This window comes from Mastigoproctus giganteus, chromosome 6 (assembly GCF_048544385.1).
Source record: "Mastigoproctus giganteus isolate SK-2022 chromosome 6, ASM4854438v1, whole genome shotgun sequence".
Classification (NCBI taxonomy): domain Eukaryota; kingdom Metazoa; phylum Arthropoda; class Arachnida; order Uropygi; family Thelyphonidae; genus Mastigoproctus; species Mastigoproctus giganteus.
In genome coordinates, this window is record NC_143580.1 from 169,770,000 (window position 1) to 169,787,564 (window position 17,565).

The window sequence follows — 17,565 nt, forward strand, 5'->3', positions numbered from 1 at the left end:
TTGTACCGGTTGATGAGAGTCATCTACCACCTAGTATTGCCTGGTAACACGGAGGGGCGTCATTCCTCCGTGTGGTGTGATTGCTACACCTTGACCCCTGCTTACGTTGGTTCACACCTGGGTGGTCCTCCACAGTGTGCTTGTGCATGGGGGTTATACCCAGGATTACTAACAGTCCCACCATTGTGAAGGTGCAAGCAGAGGATATGGCTGTCACAGACCCTCCAAACTTCATCGAAATTGGTTCCACTTGACTTGAGTGTTACCTGAATATCAGTTCCATCAGCATTTTAGAATCTCAGGAAGCAAGCACAGATTATGACAGTAATTTTCATCAATTTTTTTTATATTAGCTATGGCAATATAAGGTTTAATATAAAAAAAAAACAACACTACAAAGTACTTTAAGCATTCAAAAATGTGGTGCAAAAAAAATATTGAAATGGTTAAATTGACAACTATACTGGTTTTTCATCAAAATGTCCTCCATGAGATTTTATCACTGCCCAGATCCCACAAATGTGGGGTTCTGACACTTAATTTTATAATAGTGTCTTAAGTAACATTATTTCAAGCAGTCTACAAGGTTTCCCAAAATATTTTGTGGAAATAGGCAGACTTTGTGGACTTGATGGTCTAGATCAGTGGTTCCCAAACTACTGAGATCTACGGACCCTTTCAAAAGTGAAAAAAAGTTTACAGACCCCTTCAAAAATCAAAAAAAGTTTGCGGACCCATATATACACTGATGTTCAAAGAAAGTGTATCACCTAGGAATTTCACATTTCTAACTCTTTTTTGCAATGGTATGTTACATTAATGACTAGCTCATCACATGTTACATCACAAATAGAAATATAAACAACAGATATTTGTTAATAGTTAAGGCAAAGCTAAGTAATATTTCATAGGTGTTCTCAAAATATTCCATAATGAGCATTTGCAACCATTATGCAACAGTTTTGGTAAACACAACAATTATGGCTGAAATGTTATCAGAAGCCCTAAATTTGCTTCAGTTTATCATTTTAAATGGAAAATAAAATGAAAAGTTCACCAGGTGCAAACTAATATTTAGTTGAACTGCCTCTGTCCCTGATGACAGCAGCACACCGTCGAGGCAATGACAGTTGCCACGGACTATCAGTTGATTATCTTCAGATAATCAACTGATAATTTGTGATTCCAAACTCGTATTATGGCTTCCTGAAGTTCGTGAAGGGTCTTTGGTTTCTTTCTGGCAACTGCAGATTCCACCCGATGCCCACAGTTCTCTATAGGATTCAGGTCCGGACTGTTTCCTGGCCAGCTAAGAGTTGTAATGGACCATTCTTCCAACCATTTTTTCACCTGTAACAAATGTAAACGCATTGCTGTTGAACCTCTAATGCAGAAATGAAGCTACAGTAACTACAGAAGTGCCTACTTACACTTCTCGCCCGATGATAAGGAGCAGAGTCGTCCTGAAAGATGCAGTTACTTGGCAGGTTGAAATGGTCTCTAATGGTTGGCAGCAATTTGCCTTCCAATATAGCCACCAGGTATCCATTGGCATTTACAGAACCTTTTATAAACTGCAGGTGATACAAAATGCACCCCATATCATTTGGCTGGTAGGGAATTTCACTGGAGACACCATACAGTCACCATACATGCTCCTTACTTCAAATTAATCGGACCTTTTTCATTTTTTGTGTGAGGAGGGGCTTCTTCTTAGAATGACTGGCTACAAGTCCATTTTTGAAGAGGGTGTCTTCTGACTGTTACTACACCTGCTACTACTCCTGTATGTTCTTCCCATTCTCTTTTCAGCTCAGACGAAATAGCCTTATAGTTTTTAAGGTATAAGTGCTTCAAAACGTGGCCCTGTTTTGGTGTAGAGACTCATTTGCATCCGGTTCCTTTTTTCCTATCAGCAGAACCAGTATTCTTGAGTTTGGAAAGAAATCTACTCACTGTCAACTGCTTACAAGACACTCTATAAGAAATATGACAGGAAGAACATCGTTCCTCATGTAAAGTAACAATAGCACTCTTTCTTTGTGGCGTCAACTTCATGTAACTTGCCATCCTGACACAGTCAAGGAATGATTGCAACTCTTGCAAAGCATGCTTATATAGCTGAAAGTAACAACTGATGCAATATTACATCATCACCTAAGTGTATCAGTCTTATCTGATGCAATCTGTAAGAAATATTGCCATATACTTACATTATTCAGATGACAATTTCAATTTTAAGGGGTGATGCACTTTCTTTGAACACCAGTGTATATACACTAGACTCCCTCTTATCCAGTCTCGCTTTAAGCATCCATATTTTCGTCGAGATTTTTCTGTGAATCAGAGTTCCGACGTCATTAGCCCAGCAGGAAAACAAAATTAAAAGATTCTGGGAATGAGTACAGTGCACTGTAATGATCCTATAAATTTTTTAACTTCAGTTAGTCTTTGCTATCTGTGCTGTTTGGATCACAGTCACTCCTTGTGTACATATTTTCGTCATTAATTTTTATTTTTTAAATTGCATTAACTTGAAATGATAGGCTCACACAAGTATAAACAGAATGTGTTAAATATTGAAACAAAACTAAAAGAATTGGAATGTATCAATAATGGAGATCCTGTAAAATGGATATGTAATGAACTGGGATGTCGGAAAAAGTACGATGACTGATTGGTGGAGAAACCGGAGATCCCTTCAAGACTTAGTATGCAAATAGAATCAGAAAAAGTGCTCTCAGACAGGTGTACTATGAAGAAGCCAAAAAATGAAGTCATTGCTGATGCATTATGGATATGGTTCATGCAAGAACAACAAAGAGGAACACCTCTTAGTGAGCCGGTTTTGAATGAAAAGGCAGTACACTTGCACAAGAAAATCAACAGCGGAAAGAATTCTTAGCCAGCGAGGGATGGCTTTCACAGTGGAAAAAGCACCATGGAATTCATTATCAACATCAGATGTTTGCGACGAAAAATTGTCAACAGATCAAAATCCTACAAGTGAATTTTCCCAAAATGTTTTAGACGTTATACAGAAGGAAAATCTTACTCCTGAACAAGTCATTAATTTGGATGAAACAGGCATAAATTTTAAGCTTCTTCAGCCGAAAACACTAGCAGCACCACAAGAAACATTTGTTGCTGGTTTCAAAATGAATTAACAGAGAATCACTGTGGCCCTTTGTACAAATTCTGCTGGGAGTCACAAACTGCCCATTTTCGTTGTAGGAAAGTCAGCCAAACCAAGAGCATTTAAAAATGTAAATTTCAATGCTCTACCAGTTGACCACAAAGTCCAGAGGTCAGCTTGAATGGATTCTTTTCTATTTGAAAAATGGTTTTCAACTGAATTCTTTCTAAAAGTTAAGGCACATTTGACCCATTTGAAATTACCGCTCACTGCTGTTCTTGTCCTTGACAACGCTTCAATTCATCCCATCGACCTATCTTCTGATGACATAAAGGTGGTGTTTTTACCACCTTTTGTTAAATCTTTGGTGCAACTTATGGATCAAGGTGTTATAGTTAGTCTGAAAAGACGTTACAGAAGAAAACTTCTTTCAGAAATTCTCGAGAAGACCACTAATGAAGAAACGGAACTCATGGATGCCCTTAAGAAAATTAACATCAAGGATGTGATTTACATGTTGGCATCTGCTTTTGAGGAAATGCTGTCATCAACATTTGTGAGGTCATGGAGAAAACTATGGCCTAATGCTGAAAAATTAACTGCAAATTGCGATCTGGACAAGGAGCCATGTGGGATCTCATCGACCATGATAAGATTGCTCTGCTTAATGATTTGAAACAATTATCAGAGTTAAAAGACTTGGAAGAAAGAGACATCAATAAATGGCTTGTAGGCGATAACATTCTAGAGAATAAAATGTTAACAGACGATGAAATTATTGAAGCAGTTAGTCAAAGAGAAATGGCAGAAGATGAAGAACGAGAGAACCGAGAAGCAATGACTGGAAATAAAAATAACAAAAGAATAAGTCATTCAGAAGGAAAGAAAGCACTTGAAACTGCAATAAGATTTATCGAACAGCAAGATAATTCATCTCGGATAGACGTGCGGAAATTTGCCTTTAGCCAGCGAGTGGTTGGTTGGTGGAACAGACTTCCATCCCTTGTCGTGGAAGTTGATAGCCTAAATAAGTTGAAGGCTCAGCTGGACAGGTATTTTGAACGAACAGAGGGGTGAAGTGGAAGTGGTTTTTTTTTTTTTTTTTTTTTTTTGGTTGATGCTGCATAAGCTTGCTTTCTTGCATCAAATGCCTCTACTAATGCTAATGCTAATCTGCCATTGATATAATTCTTATGAAAAAGTGGCTTGATTTTGCTTCAAAAAACAAATTTAAATCAAAAAGACAAATGAATATTACCGATTTTTTATCTATGTAAATGTTTAATAAACATTTATATAGAACACTGTATACAGTATATTTTTTTTATTTAATTTACAACCTATAAATGGTATTTTGTATGTGTTTTTGGATTAACCAGCCATTCATTTATCTGGCCTGCGGTCGGTCCGATAGGGGCCAGTTAATCGGGAATATACTGTATATATAAAAATATACAAAAAACAAAATTCAAAGCTTTATGTTTAAAACAACTCAACTTCATTTATTTTTGCATAAATATGTAATAATAACTTTACCATCAATTTGTTATACATAGAACGAATAATTTGACCAGTTCCAGAGGGTCTGTTTTGCGGATCCCAGTTTGGGAAACACTGGTCTAGTTGATTCCATAAAAGCTCTATTGGGTTTAAGTCAGGTGATTTCGTTGACCACACCATAATTTTTAATACCTTCCTCCTTTTGTTTATTTACTTGAAAATCCCTGCACAGCTTAGAGCTGTGCTTCAGGTCTTGTGGTAATATAAAATTTCTTCCATAAAGTCCAGAGGATATTGCATTATGTTCAAGAATAATTTTATAGCCTACTTTTCTTAAAATTCCTTCAATTCTGATGATCCCACCTACACCAGAAAAACAGAAGTGATCCCAGATCATGATGGAATCACCACCGTGCTTGACTGTAGGCCAAAAAAATGTGGCACTTTTTTTTTTTTTTCAGTTGATTGTCTCACATAAACTCTACAATTGGATCTACAAATTTGGATTCATCCATCCGCAGTACATTTTTCTACTCGTAATTTGTCCAATTTTGATGGCTCTTAATCCAAGCCAAATGTTTGTTTCGATTTTCTGTTTTTAATAAGGGTTTTCAGATGTTACACATCCATGAAGTCCCACTTGTTAAAGATGAAGTCTTAACAGTGGATGTAGACACAAGTTTCTCTGTTCCAATTTAACTCAGCTCAGATTTTATGTGCAGTAAGTCATTGATGTGTGCATTTAAAAATCATTGTTATGGTCTTATCTTGTGCTTCCATTGTTACACTGATCATCCTGATCATCATTTGATTGTTGAATGGTAGTTTGTACTCCATTAAATGAAACACTTAATTTTTTGCCAATACTTCTCATGGAATAACTTACTTTATACAGAATTGTAATAGCACTTGTTTATTTTTTTAACGCTCAGTTCTTTATTTCTTGCCATGTTTATCACAAAACACTAAATACTCTTTCTGAATTATGTTTTTTCTAGTTTATAAGCTACAGTTCTTACTCCTCAGTTTATATTATTGCAAAACACTCAAGCACCATCTATAATATTCTGTAATATTGAAACAATACCCTCACTTTCTAGAATATTCTAGAATCACCTCCAACATTCTACCCCATTCAGGTGCCTTCTATGCCTTTCTGGAATATTTTTGAATATTCAAGAAATTTCTTAAATATTATTTAAGTTTTTTGATTTTTATACATAATAGAAAATATTTAAATAAAAATTGGTAAACAAGTTGGTTCTGTTGAAAATTATGAAAAACGAAGCTGATTCCAAATTTTTAGACAGGAGTGTATATGGAAGATTTTCCAAAATTCTTTAAAATCTGTAAAGCATAATACATATGCTTTGTGTACTGGATGTAGATATGATTTTTTTTTCATTACAAGTTGCAGAAAATGCAATGTAATCAGGCATTTGCAAATAAATAAATATAAAGATAACCTGTGTGGCATAGAAAGAAAAATGCAAAAGCAGATGTAGCATTTCACAGTGACAGTGAAGTTGGCATACATGCCAAATGTTTTACATCATTTGTCATGAAACATAGTTTTCCTCTGAGTGTTGCTGATCATGCAGACACATTGTTAAAAAATATGTTACTTAACAATGGGTATATATATATATTTGGGTTGGTATATAAATAGGTATAGATTCAGGTGTAATTAAAAAGGCTGTATGCAAGTATATAAAACAGTTTAACAGCATCATTTCCAATCAAACCATTGGTAATGCTAATGTCATAAGACTCTGGGAGGGGGTCCTCTTAGGCTGGAGAGGTACTGATGTCTTACCAGTCCATAAAAGTAGTGCTAAAGAGGAGTTGGGTAACTATAGGCCAGTGGGTTTGACTTTTGGTGAAGATCATAGAGTTTGTGGTTAATGATGCAATTCAAGACTTTCTTGACAAGAATGGTGTCCTGTGTAGATCCTAGCAAAGGCTTATTAAGTGAAGGTCATGCATGACCAGGCTGGTTAGTTGTATAATGTAGTCGTTAAATAGTTGTGTGCATGTTCAATTTTTGATATTATATATCTAGATTTTAATAAAGCTTTAGAAATCATTACCTCATGGAAGGCTGCTATGTAAACTGGATGAAGGTAGGAGATGATGGTTTCACAAATGGTTATTCTTCAGAGTAGACCAGTGTTACATGTACAGTCCCTTAAGGCTCAGTGTCCGGTCTGCTCATATGTCTGATTTTCATAAATGATATTGAAGCTTTCAAAGTTTTCTGATGATTTTGAAGGTGGAAAAGGTGATTAAAAGTCCAAGACAAGCCAAGTTGCTTCAAAAAGACGGATCAGTTGCATATGTGGTCTAAAAAATAGCAACTGAAGTTTGCTTCTAAATGTAAGGTCATGCATTTGGGGGAAAGAAATTCTTGAGTCATGTATGAGCTGGTTTGGTGAGGGAATAAAAGTGATTCAAGATGAAAATTCAGTATGATGATTCAGTCTGACATGAAATTTTTTGTACAATGTAAACAGGCAGTTAGGAAGGCACATAATGTCCTGACAATGGTTAGACTGAATTTAGAGTATTGTATTCAGATAAAAAGACACAGAACTTCTGGAGAGGGTTCAGAGAAAGGCAGCTAGATTAATGATGAGAATATCGATGCTCATGCAAAGAAAGGCTTAGAAAGTTTGACCTGAAAGTGTGACAGCTAGATATCTAAGGAGAGATCTGAGAGGTGTATAAGACAATGAAAGGGTTTGGTAAAATGAATGAGGAAGATCTGATCACCCTTGTAGATGAGACAAGAATCAGGGGTCACAAATATAATTTTTCAGGAAATAATAGAAGACTGGGTTTTGTGAAGTGCACTTAGGGGGAGTGTGTCAAACTCGGGAATACAATGCCTCCCAGTGTGCTGAGACATCAGCTAAATTTAAAGCATAGTTGGACAGTTACCTTACAGAAATGGGAATAATATGAATGTTATGTTTTGTTTTACTTTTATTACTATTGGCTTTTTCTTTATTTACAACTTTTCTTTTCTTTTTTTTCACCCTCTGATGGGTACATACTGGTACCAAGTGTATGGGGTGGTTGGTTGTGTCCAGTTAATATTGTTATTATTACTGTTGGTCAAGGAACTTTCTCACTATCCTACAGCTGTTTTGGATCACAGCTTTTAAGAATTCCTTGTGGGTGTTCTCTGTGAGGACTATTTGCTGCTAGATTCTTATTGAGGCTCTTTGGTGCCATGCCTGTGATTGACATGGTTTGGTTGGGATGGTCATTAGTTGTTCCATATGCCACAATTCGACTTCCTGTCTTAGGCCAGTGTTCTTGCTGATCTTTTCCTTCTAGATTTTCATGAGATTGCTGCTTTTGGGCACCATTGTGTTGATCAGGTAGGTAGATAGCCATTTCCTTCTTGTCATGAGGATTAATAACTATCTGGTCTGTTGTGTGGGATCATTTTACCCGTTATTATGACACACTCCCAGTATAGTTTGAGTAGATGTCTCTAGTACAGCCTGGGATTTGTACTTGTAACATGGTACTCTTTCTTTCACCACCTTGGGTGCCTTCTGGTTAGGAAGTCCGTTGTCTTCCCTTCTCCTCTTGTCTAATGTTCTTATAGAAGGCTCTGGTTTTCATCAAATATCTGGTTGTTTGTTTTCCTCTGGGCACTTCCTTTATTGATGAAATCTCTTACTCAGTGGGTTTTTTTTTTTTTTTATCAGCATTAGCAACTAAGGCCAAATTGCTCCGGGATATGCGGTGGTCATTCCCTGACCTTTCCGCATCCTCCGTATTTGGTGGTGACGGGCTCAAACCCTGGTCTAATCAAGAAGCGTGTGCTATACACTGCTGCTCCTTCCCACCTGGCTACGGAGGCGCCCTTACTCAGTGCAAGGAAGTTCTGTTTGAGGGTGGCCCAGTATTCTTTGAGCCTTTGATTATAGGTCATGTGTTTGTTGTGGATGATGTCTTTCTTGAGGATGCTGTTCACTTTTCTGATCAGCTTCTTACTTCTGTTACCCCATTGGGACTGGGTCAGTTGGCCTATCTTCACTCCTACTATCTTCTGCTGTAGCCTCCTTTTCCAGTTTTTCCAGGTTGGTAGTTTCTTGTCTTTGCATTTTGTTTTTTATTGGTCTCTGGTTTCTCTTCTGTTCATCATGGTGGCTAGTAGAGCTGCATGGTAAATGACCATGCGGTTGGTGTCTCTGGTGTTACTTTGTTGTTGTTGAGGTTATTATTTGCCAATTGAGGTGGCCTGTGACTTGCCACAGGGTTCTGTAGGGTCTCTAACTTGGTATGGTATGGGTCTTTGTGGAATCCATTCCCTTGAATTCTGCTATTCCTTCTTATACTTTTCCTCTATTCTGGATATTGAGATCTTGTCTGTTTCTACTTTGGCTGCTCCAGGTTGTAGTTGCTGTACATCCTCCAGTTCTGGTTTGGTTGTGTGCTGTTCTTTGTAGTTGGGCACGCGCATCCTTCCTAATTTTTTTTCCAAGATTGCAGGGGACTATCAGGTTCGTGATGGTCTGTCTCTGGTCTGTTATTCGCTGTTTGGTAACCTGAACAGTTGGGAACTCTTCCAACCACTTGGTGTGTAGATTCATCCTGTACATTTTCATATTGGTCTCTAACTTAGTTACTTCGTACTATGCTTACATGATGAATGCATTCATTTTGATGCTCCACTTCATGCCTTGGCTCTTTCTTCCTTCCTGGGTGGTCTTGCCCTTCAGTTGTGGCAGCCATATGGGGGGAGAGAGTGCCACTTTCTCCACTGTCATCCTTGGGAGTCTATCTCCAACTGCCTCTGCCTAAGACAATGAAAGGGTTCAGTAAAACGAATGAGGAAGATCTGATCACCCTTGTAGATGAGGCCTGAATACGAATGACTTTATCCTGTGCCACACTTGATGCAGCTTGTTCAGTGTTTCTACCTCTCATCTTCATCCAGCCATGGAGGTGGACCTGTTTAGCTTTGGCTTTTGCATCCAGTGGTGGGTGAGTGGTAGTAGTTATTGGGAGCGACACTAGGTAGTGCCACTCTCTGCCTCGGCTTTTAACTTTGCAGAGGTAGATCCAATGAAGTACTTTCTCGATTTTTTTTTTTTTTTTTTTTTCCCCCATTCGTAGCCAGATTTCAACCGGGTCCATCACATTGGTAATCCTGTGTGGTAACCCTGGGCTAATCGTGCCTTTTATAATTATTATTATTAATTGTTTTATATTTATTATTATTTATTTCAGCTTATGCAGAAAAGGTCCATTTCCTAGCATCAACTTGAATTTATTGATACTCATAATGACAGCCAGAGCACTTTTGATAAGAAGCATGATTCTTTCCCTTTGCACCTCTGTGTCTCCTGAATATGCTGTATTCACCATAATGAAATTCTTCATCCCCTGTCTCTGAGTGGCACTTTATCTGTTAGTCCTGCTATATCACTGTGGCTGGCTTAAAAGCTCAGATTTGTTTAATTTAGTATTAGAATTTACGTGTATCAAGTAAGCACCACATATACAGCATTAGGAAAAAAACAATAATTATCCACTTTGTTTGCCCATTTATTAAAATTACAGACTTCCACAACACTAGGTAAAATTTATTCCATCACTTGATATTCTCTTGATTACATTTTCACATGGCTGTTCTACAACTATCCTTTTTCAATTTAAATTTGGCTGCTTCTCTGTCATATGAGAGAGAAAGAGAGAGAGATTAAAGATGACAGCATTTAGTTTACTTAAAAATTTTAAAGCCTTATACATTTCAATTAGTTTACTGCATATTATGGAATGCTGCATATAAGTTTCCAAACCTGTATACAGTATTCCACATGTGGTCTGCTATTGCCTTATATGAAAGGAAAATAGCCTCTTTGTCCATGTTGGCAAAATTCTGCTGACAGAACCCAAAAATAAATACTATTATTTTTGAAAACAGTCCTTGTGTATTACTTTATTCCTTATCTTAAAACAGCTTCTTTTTTTTTTTTTCTTTTTTGATTTATTTTAGTTTAATTGTCTGTTCAACTTGTTTTTTCTTAGTGATGAAGATATGCAGAGCATTGCTAGTTTAATGAGTATGCAGTCACCGCAAGATGTTGCAAATTTGGATGATTTCGATGATGATTCTGAATTAGACCGAAATGAAACAACTGCCAAAATATCGGAATTTGCTAATAAATTTTCTTTGTTGGCTTCTGGAGAAGTTAATGATGTGAAAAAATCAGGTATATGTATCATGGTTTAACTGTCTTATCTCATAATTCAGATAGTGTGTGGTGGGGGGGACTAATTTGGTTATTAGAAGGACATAGATAAAGGAAAGGAAGTAGTTATTGAAAATTTTAAGAAGATTGCTATAAATGTATATTATTATGTTATTCCATCAATGTTAATAAAGTCTTTGATAGGGAGCAAGTAAAAATAAAAACGTGCTCATTGTAAATTGAACATTTTTTGTTGTTTTTGGTTCATGAATTTTGTGACATATGGTGAGAGAACTGATGTTTTTTGAACTTGGCCTGATGTAGCTGATGGAGTGAGAATGCAGTAGCATGTACTCTTTAAATGGACCATAGTTCAAGCTTGGAGGACTGCAAAATGCAATTAATGATTGCATTCATGAATTATTGTAAACTCCTTTGATCTGGTGATTGTACTGGACTGTAAGGCGCCTCCGTAGCCAGGTGGACAGGAGCAGCAGTGCGTAGCACACGCTTCTTGATTATACCGGGGTTCGAGCCCGTGACCACCAAATACGGAGAATGCGGAAAGGTCAGGGAATGACCACCGCATATCCCTGGAGCAATATGGCCTTAGTTGCTAATACTCCTAAAAACCAAATAACAACAACAACTGGACTGTAAACAAGATTTTTTTTTTTTTTTTTTTTTTAACACCTTAAATTACCAATGAAGCAAAGGTCGAAACCTTGCAATGTGTAATGCATAAGGTATCACATTAAACGTTGAAATTTCCCAAACTTTCATTTAAAGTGAACTTCAAATAAAATTGATAGTTTCATTTCACTGAAGCTACCAAGTGCTGGACTATATAATACTGTTTATACAGCTGCAATAAACAGAATTGTTTATTTTAACAAAATCTCTATTAGTACAAAGAGACTCAATAAATTGTCACCTAAGGTACTTCCCATAGTTATATTTCAATAATTCATGATTTGTCATGTTACTACATATCTCAACTTGAATCATACTAATTTTTTATCCCACTGTGTTTTTAGGTTGTGTAACAAAAAGAAGGAAGACACCTGTACCAAATTATGGATTTGTTGAAATTGAAGCATTGTTCAGTCATCAAATTTCTCACCAAAGATGGAAATGGGACAAAGGCCATTCATGAAAGCATAGTGGCTGTGTATGGCAACAGTGCACCTTCAGAGTACCAGGTGAAATTCTGGTCAAAACAATTCGAGTGGGGTAGAGAGCTCATTGAAGATGATCCATGTCCAGGAAGGCCTGTGACAGCAACCACTTCAGTGATGTGCCAAGCTGTGTAAACCCTTGTGCTGAATGACAGATGTTTAAAGCTGTCCCAAATCTCTAGAAAATGTGACATATCTGGGGGAACAGTTATAACCATCCTCCATCAACATTTGCAGATAACTAAAGTCAGTGCAAGGTGCTTCCCCAGATTTCTGACCCCTGTGCAGAAGGTATTGAGAGTATGGCATTGTGAAGAGAATTAGCTAAAGTGATTATCTAACTAGATTAATTGAACTTGGTTCATGAATTTGAATCAAGTATGTTGTTTAGTTTACAAAATTCCATTTGTATAGAAATTCCCTATATTTTACTCTTTGTCATGGTATAGGTAAATATAAGTAATTGAATAACATTGTTTCTTTATGATATTATTTTTGAACAAAAAGTTATGAAATTTCGCTTTTTTGTTAAACAAATCAGCCTTGGAGACTAGAAGTGATTGTTTGCTTTCTTGCATCATTGAAAAAGCTTCATCAAGAGGTAGAATTTTTGAAAGAGACTTTGAGGGTACCTTGTACGTTGACAGGTCATGAACTTGTATCCTGCATTTGGAGCATTATTCAGGTTACTCTTTGAATAAAAATTAAAAACACGGCCGAGTTGAATATCATACAGTACATGCTGAACTTCATATCTGATTGTTGTTGGCGCCTCCGTAGCCAGGTGGGAAGGAGCAGCAGTGCGTAGCACACGCTTCTTGATTAGACCGGGGTTCGAGCCCGTCACCACCAAATATGGAGGATGCGGAAAGGTCAGGGAATGACCACCGCATATCCTGGAGCAATATGGCCTTAGTTGCTAATGCTCCTAAAAACCAAATAACAAACATATCTGATTGTTTGGCAACTTTAAACATGAAAAATTATGCATCATCTTTGTTCTCAAGATTTTAACAGCAGATAAGGCGGAAACAAGAGTTAAACTTTCAAAAGATCAAAAGAATTGGTTGAAATTCATGGTAATGATCCTGGATTTCCCCAAAAAAAAAAAAAAAAAAAAAAAAATAGTGATAGTAGATTAAATGTAGAGTTACCTTTATTTCTCATGGACAAAGCATTAGGCCACTGACTGAAAGTCTCCTATAATAAACCAGGAAGAAACAAAATTTGACTTTGACAATACCAGATGGTAGTTTGTTCCAGCAATCAATTACTCTCTGGCTGGAAGCAAATTTTTATTCCTCTATCCTGCAACCATCCTTTTTCAAATTAAGTTTATGTTCCCTTGTGTGTGTATATGTTGCCAAAGAAGGAGTAAGAACACTATCATCCTGTAAGTTTGCCAACTGGGCTAGCCGGGTGGGTAAAGTGCCTGCCCTGCAACCCAAAGGTTGCGGGTTCGAATCCCATCTCGGGCTTGGATCAGAGTAGAAAATGCAAAAACCTTGGGAGGTGCGATATGGCCACAGAAGCTGATGTGCCAACAAGTAATAACTAACAAAAAAAAATCCTGTACGTTCACTCGGTTCTTTTAAACAACTCAATCAGATCTCCCTGCTGGCACATAGCTTCCAGGCACTGCAATTTGCCAAAATAAAATTGTTTGTGTTAAGAGCCCTCCTTTGCATTCTTGACTAATCTGATTGCTCTTCTCTTCATCCATTCTAAGGGATTCACATCTCTCTTAAAATGATGCTTCCAAACCTGTATGCAGTACACAAGATGTGGCGTAACCATTATACAATAATAAGATAATCACTTCCTTGTTCTACTGGAAAAATTCCTTTATATCATTGACTGTCTGAACTACTCAGAAAAGTTTGTCTGACTGTACAATTACCCCCTAGTTCTTTTTTGTTCTCCACCACCTTCAGTGTGGTACCACCTTATTGGCATGTTATTCTGGGATTACTGCTGCCCATATGTACGAGGGGTTATCCAAACGTTTGTACACTTACCTAGAAATAATAGCCCTAGAAAGGTGAAACTTCACAGGAACTTCAATCCTTTTCTATGTACTCTCTGTGTATAGTAACACATTTCTCCCCATCTGTGGATGACTTGTTTAATGCCTTGATCATAGAAGTCTGCACTTTTTGCCTGAAACCCGATTCCACTTCATTGATGACTTCCTGAGACGAATTAAAGCAGCGTCCATGCAATGGTTTCTTCATTTCTCAAAACAAAAAGTCTGGTGGTGCTAGGTCAGGAGAATAGGGTGGGTGCTGCAGTAGCACAAATCCAACAGTTAGCGAGAACATTCATTCAGCATTGCTTCTGCAAAGGCGTCAGCAATCTTGGAACCCATCGTGTGGAGACCTCAGACATATGCAGTGGTCATGTAAAATGCTGTGAGCAGACCCATAACTAATTCCCACTGCATTTGCGATGAAGTGAATTGTCACACGTCTGTCACTCAATACCAGCTGCTCAACCTTTGCAACCATCTCATAGTCTGTGGATGTTGATGGCTTTCCTTCTCTTGGCTCATCAAAGACACTTGTACGACCACAGTGGAACTCTCGTTTCCACTTTTTTTACAGTGGCATAGGATGGACAATTCTGCCCATACACAGCTTTCATTTCTTCGTCTATTTCCTGAGCTTTCTTGCCCTGAACTTGATCTCTGCTCAATACTCCACTTTGTCAACCATTCCAGGCTCCACCTCTGGTGTATGATCACCTACAGGAATGAAATTTCTCGTTAGTTATTGACTATGTAGACAACTTATATTAAAAACAGCATCTTCCTACTGATATTTTATCTAGTTTGGGGTATGAACTTTTTGATACCCTCTTGTAGTGTCTTACATTAACCAATGTTAAACCTCAATTACCACTTCTGAGCTAAAACCTGCCTGATTTTTCTAGGTCTTGTTGCAGTAGTATGCCATGATCTGATTCCTGTCATCAACCACCTTGCCAACCTTTGTATCATCTGCAAACTTAGACAGTAAGCTTGATATGCCTTCATCAATAGGTGAAGGCATAACAAGTTTATTGTTAATAAATATTGCGAACTGTAGAGATGCAGCACTGAACATTGAGAGACTCCACCAATAACATTAGCCTATGAAGAGCACTGCCCATTTATAACCGTGCCCTATCTTCTGCCCCTCAGCCATCCTTTTATTCATAACAGTAACTTTTCTACAGTGTCACACTGCTTTAATTTTTTCAACGATCTTTCATGTGGAACAGTGTCAAAAGGTTTTCTAAAATTTAAGTGTATGATGTCAAAATTGTTTTTTTTATTTTTTTTTATTTAAATTATTGCCTGTATGCCATTATATTTTAGAACGTTTTCTGCACAGTGAAAGCCTCGACGAAGTTTCAAAATCTCCCAACATTTCATCTTCTTCCTAAAGTTTATGTAATATCTTAGTTGCCTCAATCCCACCCTCCACGTTCTACTGTCACTAGTTCTTTGAATACTGTGCAAAATGTCGGAATCATTCGGATATTCAGCTGCTGTGACCATGTAAACATAGACAGGAGAAATTTACTGGAAGGCGTCGATCACTCACTTCTCCAAAAAACATATGCCCATTTGTCAACGTAAAGGGGAACCACAACACAGTGTGACCAGAGGCTATTATCCATGCCGGGAATCTTCTTAATCCTCTAACTGGATGTGGAAAGCATATTGAATAGTGCGGCTTCTCGGTATGTGACTGTATAGGTTTTATGGACACCACTAACATTGTGAAACAGTAATCCCTTTCACCCTTAATTCATGCTTTTTGATTACCTAAAATTGCCTAAAGGTCAGAGATGAGAACAATGTGTACAAAGTTGTCTCTCATAACCATCGTTATATGGAAATTTTCTTTGTTCGACGGAAACTATTTTAAATGTATTTACCAAGGGGAATTCAAATAAATTCGCTATAAAGAAGTTTGTTAAACAGAGGACTGACTGTAATTAAATTAAAAATGAAGCAATTTTAAAATACATAACTGGTCGATGCGCCATTAAAATGCTGGGGATGGGGGCTCCCCATTTGCCCCACCATAGTTTCCGATCTGGATACTCAATAATTGCATTCAAGATTTCAAATGTAAAATAAAGGATCATCTCAACAATGGGCTTGCAAATTCTAAAAAAAAAATAACAATGGACTCTCGCGAGCCCACTATAACTCACCACTGCTGCCCTCTACTAGAAAGGGGTTACAAAAACAATTAAAAATTTTATTATATATTTATTATTCTAATCACAGCATAACCAGTTAAAAGTATTGTTAAATATATCATAAAAACAGAAAAAATATAAATAGGTCAGAAAATAAATTTTCGGCATGAAAAAAAGATTACATGGTATGATAATAATCAGTTCAACTTGTTAATAATAAGTATCACTTTTTTTTTATTAAAAAAAAAAAAAAAAAAAAAATATATATATATATATAGGGTGTTTCAAAAATATTGGTACAAACGTTTAGGGGAGGTAGGTAACATCTAAAGGAATGTGAATCGCATAGGAACCCATAACCGGAAATGTCACCGTAAGTCGGTAGACAGCGCTGTTCATCAGTTCGTGAGAGGGAAAATTTCTGGTTTACTCATTCAAGCAGTAGTCGCCGTATGAAGAGCATGCATCGATATACGAACTGTGAGCTGGCAAACATGCACCTAGTGTATGGATTAGCAGAGGGCAATGGACGAGCCACTCAACGAATTTATGGAGAACGCTTCCCAGACAGACTTGTACATGTGCAAACATTTGTTTGCACGTGTACATCAAAATTTGTGTCATTATGGGTCATTTAGGGGTAACAGGAGTAGTGTGGGCAGACCACGTTCGACGCGAACTCCCACCATGAAAGAAAGTGTGTTGAATGCCGTCCAGAATAATCCTACTACCAGCACATGTGCCGTTGCCTCTGCCTTAGGAGTGTCTCGTTGCAGTGTACAGCATGTCTGGCACGATGATTCCTTACACCTCTTTCATCTCCAAAGGGTTCAGTTACTGCTCCCCCAAGATCATCCTGCACTTGTGGCTTTTGCACGGTAGTTTCTCCAAGAAAGTGTTCAAGACTTGAATTTTCCAGCCTATGTTTTGTTCACAGATGAGGTTTATTTCACTCGGGAAGGCTTATTCAATCAGCACAATGCTCATGTGTGGGCTCACGACAACACACACGGTGTTCGCCCCCATTCGGCACAACATTGCTTCGCAATAAATGTGTGGGCAGGTATGGTCGGTGACTGCTTAGTCCGCCCATGCCTGTTACTATCCCACATGAACTCCGCTAAATATCAGATCTTTCTTGAATAAGTTCTACCAGGGTTACTTGACGATGTTCCAGCAAATGTGAGACGCAACGTTTGGTTTCAACATGATGGGGCGCCTGCCCATTATGGAAGGTGTGTTCATGACCATTTGAACAGGCGTTTTGGGTGTCGATGGATTGGGCATGGTGGACCCGTTGCCTCGCCCCCACGCTCAACTGATTTATCGAGCCTTGATTTCT

The 17,565-nt window shown here is 37.7% G+C and overlaps 1 protein-coding gene across 4 annotated transcripts in view; it reads left to right on the forward strand.

The window, feature by feature from the left end:
* Positions 1-17,565, forward strand: part of Ehbp1 (Eps15 homology domain containing protein-binding protein 1) — a 524,539-nt gene that overhangs the window by 124,598 nt on the left and 382,376 nt on the right. For all 4 annotated transcript variants that reach the window (XM_090376583.1, XM_090376585.1, XM_090376584.1 and 1 more), the window contains exon 6: positions 10,688-10,872. In XM_090376583.1, coding sequence (XP_090232709.1) covers positions 10,688-10,872 — 185 coding nt within the window. The remainder of the gene's footprint in view (positions 1-10,687; positions 10,873-17,565) is intronic.